Below are 12,766 nucleotides of genomic sequence, written 5' to 3'. Positions count from 1 at the left end.
GCTGCTCACCACCCACGAGAAGATTGGTATTTCTTCCATCCTTCCTTCCACATTGGCAGAAGGCAGCAGCTAGCCCTGTTAAAATTTGGAGTGTGTAGTTGTGCTCGTATTCTTGCAGTTGGTGATTGTTCAGTGAATCAAAATGTTTTCTATTGAGGAACGTGTGTTTTTAGTGAAAAATATTTTTGCAGAATATGGCAATTACACAGTAAGAGTGCAACAAAAGTTCGCCGAGAACTTTCCCAATTCAAGACTGCCGCATCTTGATACTCTGCTTGGTTTAATAAAGAAATTTCGAGAGACAGGGTCAGTGCATGATGTTGCGAGGAGTGGTAGACCAACCATCTTAACAGTATATATTTCAGATACAATACTAAAAAGCCCCACGAAATCAATAAGCGAATTGGCCCAACAAATTACAACCTACAGACTACGAGAAAAAGCTACATTATTCTGAATGGTTCCAGAGGTTTATTATGCGCCATGGAACTGATGTGTTAGATAGGACATTTTTTACTGATGAAACCTGGTTCCATCTAGCAGGTCGTGTCAATACACAAAATACCCGAATATGGTCCTCTGAAAATCCCAGTGCAATTTATGAATCTCTGTTACATATGGAGAAAATTGGTGTATGGTGCACGATCTTTTGTTTACGAATTATTGGGCCAATTTTTTTCAACACTACAGTTAATTCTAATGTTTAGTGTTGAGATATTTTATTTCCTTTCATTGGGCAGCTATTAAACGAAATTGAGTTGAACACTGCATTTTTTCAACAAGACAATGCCACGGCTCATATGTCGCATCAATCAATGCGACTATTAAATTCAATTTTTGGGGAGAGAATAATTTCTCAAGAACTATGGTGACTGTGATCCCCTGATCTAACCCCTTCCAATTATTTTCTTTGAGAAGCTGCTAAATCATCGATCTGTAGGGACAATCCCAAAACAATTGGTGAATTGAAAACAGCAATCAGTAATTACATAAACTCTGTGACGAGAGAAACCTTAATTAAAGTTCTCGAAAATAAATTAAAGCGAGTGAATTTGTGTATTCAAGAAAATGGTAAGCATTTTCAACATCATCTATAAATAAATTAAAATACGGTGTAGGGTGGCCAGTTCCTTTCCTCCTCCGTTGCATACATCTACTAGCTACATATTACACTAGATAATGACATATATTCGTTGTTGTTGTTGTTATTATTATTATTATTATTATTATTATTATTATTATCGGTATTATTGGGTGGATACATTTCTTTTCCCGCCATTTTTGTCAGACAGGAATGACGACTGCACCATTTTTCTAATTACAGGTACGCTTTTATAAAGGATGTGCAGACATGCTATTGTGGAAGTTCTTACAGTGGATACAGTATTGCAGAATGCCCAGAATCATGTAAAGGAAATGAATCCAAATTCTGCCCTAATGCTGTTCTGGACACTGGACAAATTGGTAAGTATATGAAACAAAAATGAGACTGAGAATATGTTTGTGAGTACATAGGTGCAATAGTTTCACAAGTGTATAGACAGGTAAATGTGAAACTACGTTTATACTTTTTTATGGGTGTCTGAAGGAAAAAATGCGCATAAGTAAGAAAAATGTATAACGGAAATGTTATTAAAATAGCTTTTGAGGACTATATGGAGAGGAAGAGTTACGTCACTTTAGTAAAATTTTCATAAGAGAAATTTATAACTTCACAGTTAAGCCGTCTTTGAGTCTGTAATACAGTACTCAAATTTATAACACATTCTTGAAGAATGTAAGACTATTTGTAGAAAATCCTACCTGCTGGTAATATATTACACTGGGCCACTGCGTCCAATCCATCGCTCTTGGAATTGTTCATTTTTCCAGAAACTAAGCATTTTCAGTAAAATTGTTCTTGTGTTTTGTCCAGGAGCGCGCTCACGCATTTTCCAAACATACTTATTGCTCACTCTGTATATTATTATAGTTCTAGAAGATATACTATAAACTGTAATATCATTCGTGGAAAAATAAAGGAACATGAATTGTTATGAAATTAATGAAATCTATAACAAGAAATCGTGCGTCATGATTATTATTATTATTATTATTATTATTATTATTATTATTATTATTATTATTGGTTTATTTTATGATGGTTTATCAATTGCTGTGGTTATTTAGCATCTGAGTAAGGTGAAGATGATATATTACTTGTCAAACTCCAATCCACAAAACTTTATAACATTGTCTTAGAAAGCATGTTGAAATGTTCAGATAGTAAATATAATATGATATAATATAATATAATATTGTTTTATTAATTCAGTCTAATTGACATATTACAAATATAAAAGTCAATGACACTTACCCATGTGAGTGATCATTGTGTTCCACAGTATGAGAGAAAATGTGCAAGACATTGTATGTAAAAATGTCTGGTGATGCCTGAAGGGCGAAAACGTTTGCTTAATTTTTAATTTTTGTATTTGTAGCTTAATTTTTAATTTTAATTTTAGTTTTTATATTTGTGTCCACACCTGTGGAGTAACGGCTAGCACATCTGGCCGCGAAATCAGGTGGTCCGGGTTCGATTCCCAGTTGGGGCAAGTTACCTGGTTGAGGTTTTTTCCGGGGTTTTCCCTCAACCCAATGTGAGCAAATGCTGGGTAACTATCGATGCTGGACCCTGGACTCATTTCACTGGCATTATCACCTTCATTTCATTCAGACGCTAAATAACCTGAGTTGTTGATACAGCGTCGTAAAATAACCTACTTAAAAAGAAAATTTATATTTGTATAGTACACAATGATCACTCACATGGGTAAGTGTCATTGACTTTTATATTTGTAATATGTCAATTAGACTGAATTAATAAAAGAATATTATATTATATTATATTATATCATTTATAACATTGACTTACCTTGGTCTTCCTATGTAATCTCCATTTGATAACACATGATCATTTCATAAAAAAAAAAAATAAATAAATAAAAAAAATAGTCTGTTATTTTGTACTGCTTGTTCCGAAGGCATAAACCATGTTTCAAAATTCTGATAACTCTTCCGTAATTTTTTCAGTTATATCATGGTGTGTTACAAAATATTGCACTGTTTCTAAAGCTGTAACAGTGTTATTAAAGGACAGAAGATTATTGGAGACAAGCGTAGGCAGCTTGGAATTTCCATGAGTTTTAAAGTAGGCTTCATCTTAGCAACGAACACATGCTGTATTTTCGCGTTATTATAGTTTCACGGTTAATTTTGAACGAAATTGATTTAGAACATATAAATGGCGTTTCGTATCTTCTAGAGGTTAAAATACGTTCGTATACGTATAAAAAAGCATAGACGAAAAACGTATAACCAAATGAAATTAACATATAAAGTATAAGAATTTTGTTGAGACTTCAGAAAAGACGTATAATTGGGAAAAATGTGTGTGAGAAAGGTATAAAAGAAGTTTTACTGTAATTGAATAAAGGGACATGTAGATGGCAATGTGGAGTAGATTTACAGTATATCTACTGGTAACGAAAGTGAACAAAATAGGCTTATAACTAACTTAAGCAATTGGTAATGAACATAACGAAAAGTAACAAATTAAAAAACTCGAATGATCGTAGATGTCGAATTATGCATTTTTTCTGCTTCACATTTTAAATCCTTATTTAATCATAGCAAAGATGGCTAAGATGAGACTGAAACAGCTGCAGTTGCAAAAATATGTTACTGCAAGAAAAAGCTGAGGAAGTGAAGTCCATTGAATTGAAGATCATAGAACTCAAGAAACTAGTCCGTTGACGAAAATGTGATAATGTTCTTTCATTGTGGTTATGAGTAATTATTAATTTGTGGTAAATGAGAAGTAACTATTTTTGTTTCATATTTTCGGTAGACACCCTGATTTAGAAAACCCGCTCATTTTATTCCATAATATCTATCAAGTATCTTGAATTATTGAAGTCCCAACTAAACTAATTCTATTGCTTTAGTGAATTATGTGATTTGATAATAAGTTTGTCCTGTTTTTCAACTTTACCTTCGGTTTCCCATTACCACATCACTTCTGACTTCTTACTTGTTGAATTGTTTACTTTTATGCAGACATAAACTTAAAGCCTTTGAGTTACTAAGTTTATAATTTTATATTATTATGTTCGGATCTGTGAGAACATATTGAGAATAAAGATTTTGGCTTAATGTAATGGACCTTACCTTTCAAATCAACTAACTGTACCATGAGTTCATTTAACTTTCTGACTAGCAGTGGTGTAACATTGTCAACTAACAAGGAGAGGACACGCTCTGTATATCACCAAATGAAATAAGATTGTTTGAGATGAAAGTACAAGGTGTACTGTTTAAAGTCATACCTGGTATGGGTGGCCAATGACCTCTCGTTTTGGATATATTGGCTATTGTTTGTGACATACTTCCGTTAGGTGCTCAATAGGGAAGCATTAGCCTGTGTAACAGCGTAGCCCATCTGGTTGGATGCTGAGTTGTTATCCAGGCAACCTAAGTTCGAATCTTAACTGGTCCTATATTTTTTTCTTTTAATAATGATGAATATTGTGATCACAGTTATCTATTTACATATACCATATTTCTCAATGTATTGAACACTTCATGTTTTAAACAAATTACTAATTAACTAACATTGTATTGTAAAGGATAAACAATGAAATATTTCAACACACAAAACATACATATTTCCTGCACCATGCACAGCAAATGAAAGAAGGTTGTCCACAGTCACACACATTTTTCCGCACTTCTACTGCGAAACATATCATTCACATTCACATTCACAAATACTTCTCCTTCGTTTATTAATTTTGATGCATACCACGCATATTTCAACATGGCTTTGAATATAGGAGCTGACAACTGAAAGTGAATTTAATAATAATAATAATAATAATAATAATAATAATAATAATAATAATAATAATAATATCAAGCTTTAAAAAATAAGAAGACATTAGGATTCGATCTCAGGTTGCCTGGATGACAACTCAGCATCCAACCATATGAGCTACGCCGTTACAGAGTCTAATGCTTCCCTATTAGGCACCTAACAGAAGTATGTCACAAACAATAGCCTATATTTCCAAAACGAGGGGTCATTGGCCACCTATACCAGGTATGACTTTAAACAGTACGTCTTGTACTTTCATGTCACAAAATCTTATTTAATTCGGTGGTATACAGAGCGTGTCCTCTCCTTGTAAGTGTAGATCTGGAAGTGGTGGAATACTTTATTTTTTACTGGTTAGAGATAAGTATGCCTTATAAACAAAATACGATTTGCTTCTTGGAAGACTTCAATGTAGAGTAGAGATCTGCATTCTAATCCAAACAACCGACCAAAAGTCATGATATATGTGCGGTCAGTTGGTCTGCACCATACCCAGCAGGTTGGCTGCTGCATATTCTGACCCCACAGAAAGTAAAACTCTCAATGAAGCATCACTGTTAACCAATCATCTCGGTCATTTGAAGGGTATCATAGACTGAAAACTGTCCTCACTTGATGTGTTTGGAGTGTGTGCTATGAAAATGTTGATGCTCTATTAGCTGTTTAGTGAACCTACAAGATATACAAGCTATCAGATTCAATAAAAATTACAATAAAGTATTTAAATAATAATAATAATAAATTAATAAATCGGTAAAATAAAAAAAATTAACGAACTATGTTGTCTATAAGAATATAAATATAACGTGTAAGCAACACTAAAAAGATAAAAAAATATGTTCGTGTCTATCATCTAGTTGAACAAAACAGTTAAAATATTTTGTAACAGTTTTATTCGTAATGTTACAGGACAAAAATAAATACATTAAAGAAACCAAGGAGAAAATTATAGATAAGATTGAACAAAAATTATTAGTAATTGATTAACTAGCGGACTTACTCGTGTTAATTATGTAAGTTTGTGCGGCTTACAGCTGTTTCGGTGCTTCATCACCATCCTCAGAGCCTACTAGATCTCTGCGTCATCTCGAACTTCTCTGCTTGTTATGTGGGTGCGTTTGATTGTTGAAAGGTGGAGTCAAATAGAGAGAGAGACAGAGAGTGTGTGTGTGTGTGTGTGTGCGCGCGTGCGTGCGTGCGTGCGTGTGTGTGTGTGTGTTGAGAATTTGATCGGGATGTGTTTTAGTGTGTTTGTATATTTCGTATTGTTCTAGTGTGTTGAGTTTTTGGTTCTTGGGTTATATGTGTAGGATTTCCATGTCCGCATTTATGTTATTGTATGTATGGTTAGCATTGGTTATGTGATCGGCGTATGTAGATGTATTGTGTCCTCTGGTTATTGCTTTAATGTGTTCTTTGTAGAGCTTTCGTAATGATCTGCCTGTCTGTCCAATGTAGAACTTGTCGCAATTATTACATGTGAGTTTGTATACACCTGTGTGGTCGTATTTATTTGTTTGTGTTTTTTGTGTGTTGAGATGTCTGTGTAGTGTGTTTTCTGTTCTGTATGCTATGTTGTATTTCTGCTTTCTGAATGAAGCTGCGATCTTATGTGTGCTCTGAGGATGGTGATAAAGCACCGAAACAGCTGTAAGTCGCACGAACTTACATAATTAACACGAGTAAGTCCGCTAGTTAATCAATTACTTATATTCAAGTGTTAGAAGTAGTGTACGCAAGATTCAAAATGGAAAAATTATTAATTTTAAAAGAAAATTACGATTTTTCTCTTGATTCTTTTAATTTAGAAATAACTTCAGTACGAATTTTGTTTGCTCCATCCTTGATATTTCGTGATATGGTCGTTGAAAGTGGACTAATAAAATCTGCATCCACCTTACTATAAGTAGCTCCAACGTCAGTCATTGTTTGCGATTAAGTATCTCTTAACATAAACTAGTGTAAAAATTTTAAGCAAAGTGAACATGTAGATTTGGTTTATTTATATTAAATACTGTGACAAATAGATTGTCTTCTTTTGAAGAAATTTGAGACGCATCACAGAATCTTTATTCTTTTTATGCAATCACATATTTAATAAGTTATATTAAACATTTTCATTATTGATATAATGAGTTTGACAAGAAAGATGCTGAATAACATTAATGATAATGTTTTGTTCATTTGCATAGTTCCTGGTCCACCAGCGTCATTGGAGCTCTTCAATGCAACCAACACCAGTGTACAGGCAGTATGGAGTCCACCAATAGCTCTCAATGATGTGTTCACCGACTATATTGTCGTGGCCACTGCTATATCTACATCTTCCAAATCCTACCATTTGGAGTCTATGCGTTCGTGGACATATCCCAATGCTACTTTAAAAACTGAATTGCCATTCCTTCATCCTGGAACAGAGTACAATATATCAGTGGCTACGAAATCTGACCATGGAATTGGAGTGAACATATCAGATACAATATGGACAGAGATAGGAGGTAAAAGAAAATTAATCCTCATACAATTTAAACTACAATTTAATTTTCATATACTAAGGCCCGATTGTATAAACCATTTAATCTTAGATCAGAGGTTAAATTGATCCCTGTTTCAGCTGAACTTGGAATTTTGTGTTGTATAAAGTCTAATCTGAGATTAATTTGTCTCAAACTAAAGTCAACTTTGACTGAAGAAATTTCTCCGATTAAGTTAGATGATCCAAGTTCAGTTATTTCTTTTCTGTTTGAAATATACGAGTGACAGATTGTGCAAATAAAATATCCATTATTATTAATATTAATAGATATGTTAGGTACATTTATATATATTTCTTTCAATTTCTTGCCTTAATACACAAACATTCTTATATTTTATAAGGCTCTATCATGTTCAGCAGTATCAAATAACATAACCTATAATTATATTACGTTTATAACAACCGTTAATTATTAATGGATATGATAGGTACATTCATAAATGTTCAATTAACTGTATTACTAAACGAAAATTGTCGTTTTATAAAGCTTTATTATGTTTAGCTGTATCAAACACCATAACATGATAACAACTTGGAGAACAGTCAACCTTCTTCTTATTGTCCGCCATTATTTACATTGCACAAACAAACCAGTGTCTCCAACAGAGTGTAATACGGAAAGTCGCCAAAAAGTAGTTGTAAAGTCGCTAGATTTCTCATTATCAACAAAGAAAGATTAAATTTTGTCACTATGGGGTGCTAAAAAGGTCACTAAATCCCTATTTAAGCAGTATAAAAGTTAAAAGAAATTGTTGTTGAAAAAGAGTTAAAGTCGCTAGATTGGCAACACTGAACAAACCTGTATAACATGGTCCGCGCATCACGTATGCGATGTTGCCATATCCTTTTCACGTGAACTTAGATTGCATTTGAACCAAGGTAATATGATCGCAGAAAAGTTTTATACAATTGAAGAAGTGTCTGAACTCGGTTCACTTTTCGATCTTCGATCAAAGTTGATCTTTAGTCAGGGAGTTTTATACAATTGGGCCTAGGTCTTACACATATATACACTTTCTCTCACTCTCTCTCTCTTTCTCTGTTCATTCTTACATTTTTGTCTATAATATTACATATTAAATTTAGTGTGATTAGGTAATAGTGTTTAGTGAGTGAGTTTTAACATTTATACAGAAAGTGAGATTTTCATCAAGATGATTCACCAACGAAATAAGCGACAGAAAGCTGATTTAATGTGAGCAGTGTCAAACAGAACATCTTGTACTTCTTGCAGTTTGTGGCATGCCATTTTGTTTTTCATTTATACAAATGATAAAATATTCAATTTGAACTTCACACTTGAATAATACGGAAACCTGCCCACAATGGAAAAAAAAAATTAGGACCATGTCACTTCCTTCTTGAACAGGTTTCATTGTACTACTAATTTGATGGTGAAATTTAAGCTATTCTTCCAACCTTACAAAATCTCCTGCTTTTTTATATCAATGGTGGGTACTTGACTGTTCATCCTTCACTCATATGAAGCCAGTTGTGTAGACTAATTTATTGACAGAGTCGTTGCCAAGAATGCATTGTAGGAGGCTGGTCTTTGCTACACCAGCAAAGAGATGGTGATGGAGATTAGTTGGGATGCTACAGGGGACCAGAGCTCCTGGAGAAAACCCTCCATGTGTTCTTTGGAACACGGGCTTGCCCGACACAAGTTATATATTGGAGTTATGCCAGGAATCGAACTAAGGTCCACAAGATTGTAAGTCCAGCACTGTAGTCACTAGACCACCATGGTGGCCTAAATCTCCTGTATTGAATTGATGTATTTGAGAAGACTGTATAGTATACTGCTATAGAAGCTTAGGCCTACATACCAGTACCCATGTCTTAATAAATAATACAAAGTAGATTCAGGATATTAACTGATTCTGGAAAATGTCCATTCAGGAAACTAGATTCGAGAATATTGGTTCGGGATAACCAATTCGGGAAAAGTCCATTCCATAAAAGAGGCCTTCGGGATTTTTTGTTCGGAAATATGGATTCGGGAATTTGGTTGGGAACAATTTGACTTACAGTAAAAATTGTTGAAAAAAAAAAAATCAACCAAATAATCAGATCAGTTGGAATTCGAACACATGTTCAGGTGCGACATCGGGGAGACAGTTGAGCTATCTAGTCCCTGAGCCAGCAGTTAATTTACAAGAAGATATTCATATGCTGATTTAATAATTTATTCATTCAAATTCAACACCAAATATTTATTTTTCTCACAGTGCTTGTTTCTGAATCTGTTTTTTTCCTTAAACCCACCCATTACCTGTACATGTTAAGAAAGCACACTATTAGCTGAATCACTAAGAATATTGGTTTTTCACACCAGTGACTCAACTTGAAATTTTAAAGCTGAAGATAGAGAAAAATTATGTACTTTGGGTTATGCGATTTCCATGACATTACGCCACCATTTCTCCATTCACTATTATTCATAAAATGAATTAAATTTGCCAAGTTGTACTGCCACATGTGCTAACAAAATATGATCAATAGATGCACTGAAGTGAACAATAATTGGGAAACACTTATGGACTTGATTCGGTGGAACTAAGGCTAAGTCATAAACATATGCGTATTTTAAGGTTAGAATTATGTATTTCATATTTTTGTTTCTATAAATGTTCCAGAACCAGAAGAGCCGGCTTTACCTAGGATTAAAGAACGAAAGAAAACTCAGATGGTTATTGAACTGCAGGAAGCAAGTAATGAAAATGGTCCAATTTCAGCATACCATATAGTTGTAATATATGGAGGAGGTCTTGTTGCATTCAGCCCGGATATGCTAAAATCATATGAAGAAGCAAACAAAGAAGGACTTCAGTATTATATTGCTGCTGAACTGCCACCTGAGGTAAGCTGCATTCAAACAGAGGGACATGCTGATATTATTCCTTTAAATTTGATTTGTTGACCTTTCTTTTCTACTTTTTGTTTTTTAGACTCTCAAAGATGTATTTGTTGTTGGCGATGGACGCACTTACAGAAAGTACAACAATCCTCCATTGCATCCGGATTCTACAGTTCATGTTACTGTAGGAGTAGTGAGCAGTTGGAGAAATGTTACCAAAGCAACATACGCTAAGTTGAGTGTGATTTTGAGTGTTGTGGACAATATTTCAGGTAAGGCTACTAAGTGGAAAATTAATTTCTTTAAACTTTTTACACTGGACCTCTACTATTGTTAGTGTTGAAAGTGAGTGCTACTCCAATGATTCAATGAGCATGAAGTCCGAATTTGAATTAGAATGAATCTGCTTTGTCAGGCCATAACCAACTAGTGCCCGTGTGCACCATTCTCGATCATATAGCCCATTTATCAGCAATCACGGAAACATGGTTAATTCTTGACAATGATCAAGTTACAGGTGCGGTGCACCAACATTTTCCCTCGATCAACTCAGTAATGTCAGCTGATGGTACGCTCGCTTGAGAATAATCATCTGAGCGCTAGGTTACCGCGTATAAAACAGCGAACGAACGCACTCTGTCAATAATCGCTTCGTTTTTGTTTGTCGGACTGTTTCAAACATCCTCGTAGTTTTCAAATAACAAGTTTCAATAATCATGGAAAAAAAAAAAGAAAAGAGCACCGAACTTCTCACAGTTCGAAGTGGGAATTCTTTTAGAACTCGTCAGCAATTCTGCATCCACATTGGAGAATAAAAGTACTGACGGATGTTCTCTAAGAAAAAGCAGGCTACCTGGTTGGATTTAACCTCACAATTCAACATGAGTTATACGTGTTTACATAAGTCCACATAATTTGTAATGTAATTTATACAATGGTTATTTCATATTATTGATAATAATTGGGAAAATTTCAGTATACGGATTCCTCACTGACAATTATCTTGAAATAGGCTACTAAAAAGACCAGATTTATATGTGTTTGTCCAATGCTCATCATCTTGCTTACGAAGAGACACATTTCAATGCCAATAATTTATTTGGGAAAATTTCAGTATACGGATACCTCGCTAACAATAATTAAAAAAAAAAAAAACTGCAATTCGTCTGTGTATGTCGAATACACATTATCATGCATACGAAAAGGAAGTTTTTAGTGCCAATTTATTTTGTATGCACAAGGTTGGAATTTTGGAGTAAGAGGGAAAGGAAAGTATCCTTGTTCTGAAATGTATCCATTTATTTTGTGTTCATAAGGTTGGAATTTTGGAATAAGAGGGAAAGGAAGATATCTGTGCAATTTCTTTTAATTCAAGCGTAAATAGCCTAATTGTCCAAAATGTCATGTAGGTCCTAATAGTTTCAAACGGCAAATCTATAGCTAATAAGTGATAATCTTGCATTCTACAAAATGGTTATTTAGTTTTACTATATTATTACCGGGATAGAATAACTACTTTATTATTATGTTAACAAAATTTGGACAGTTAGGCCTAAATAATATTTTGTCCTCAAGTAAAGTCCCGATCTTCCAAAGTAGAAACATATATAAAACATTAGTCTATTTTGAGGAAAAAAAAAAAAACATTTTTATTATTCATCTACAAACTTACTCTTTCTACAATAACACCAATTCTGTTATTTCCGCAGTGATTTGCGTGTTCAAGATACATCATTTCATCTTCAATTCCATCAAGTACGTCAAATCGTGCTGCCATTTTGGTTTTCTCGACTTGACCATGTTCAATTCAAGATAATCGGTCCCACAGCCGTGATCAAATTTGACCGTCATTAACTCGCTTGTTTAACTTTGATCGAGATTGATACTCCGCAAATTGGTGTTGAAGATGGTTAAGTGCCAACTTAACCATTGTCAAATTTTAATCGAGAATGGTGCACACGGGCATAGAACTTAAATGTTCTATTTACTTCTCCTTTCTAGTTTATCTCTGAGCATTCTGTCATTACTGTCTTCTTATGATAGGTAACTGATCAGTCCAAATTTTTAATTGGCTTTTATCTTTACTGAGTATCAGGTGACCGAAAGCAAGCAGTTCTTCAAAGAAATTAAATGATGGAAATGAATTACTAACAAATTCGCAATTTTTAGAATCTTCAAATTGTTATATGAAAAAATTTGAACATTGTGGCAACCCATTCAAGAATCACCCCACTTCCGGTGATTTATTGCCCATACAATGTTAACTGTTGTCCACCTGTACCCCTCTTCCTCACGTCAGAAAAATATTAAAAGTGCAGGTAAAACTTGTTTCAGGACACTTCCAAAGAAATTATTAATTACTTTAATTATTGTTCATTTATATAGAGAATCCCAGTCAGGTATTGGAGAGCCCCACACACGCAAGGAGCAACTGTTGCCAATTGCCCCAACTCCC

The 12,766-nt window shown here is 34.1% G+C and overlaps 1 protein-coding gene across 2 annotated transcripts in view; it reads left to right on the top strand.

Moving 5' to 3' along the window:
- The window catches only part of Wsck (tyrosine-protein kinase Wsck), a 34,245-nt gene that overhangs the window by 5,735 nt on the left and 15,744 nt on the right, over positions 1-12,766 (top strand). For both annotated transcript variants that reach the window (XM_069837088.1, XM_069837087.1), the window contains exons 3-6: positions 1,325-1,464; positions 7,108-7,413; positions 10,091-10,314; positions 10,403-10,583. In XM_069837088.1, the coding sequence (XP_069693189.1) occupies positions 1,325-1,464; positions 7,108-7,413; positions 10,091-10,314; positions 10,403-10,583 (851 nt within the window). The remainder of the gene's footprint in view (positions 1-1,324; positions 1,465-7,107; positions 7,414-10,090; positions 10,315-10,402; positions 10,584-12,766) is intronic.

This window comes from Periplaneta americana, chromosome 10, assembly GCF_040183065.1.
Source record: "Periplaneta americana isolate PAMFEO1 chromosome 10, P.americana_PAMFEO1_priV1, whole genome shotgun sequence".
NCBI lineage: Eukaryota > Metazoa > Arthropoda > Insecta > Blattodea > Blattidae > Periplaneta > Periplaneta americana.
Note: the sequence above shows the minus strand (reverse complement) of the source record. Positions and strands in the feature narration are given on the sequence as shown.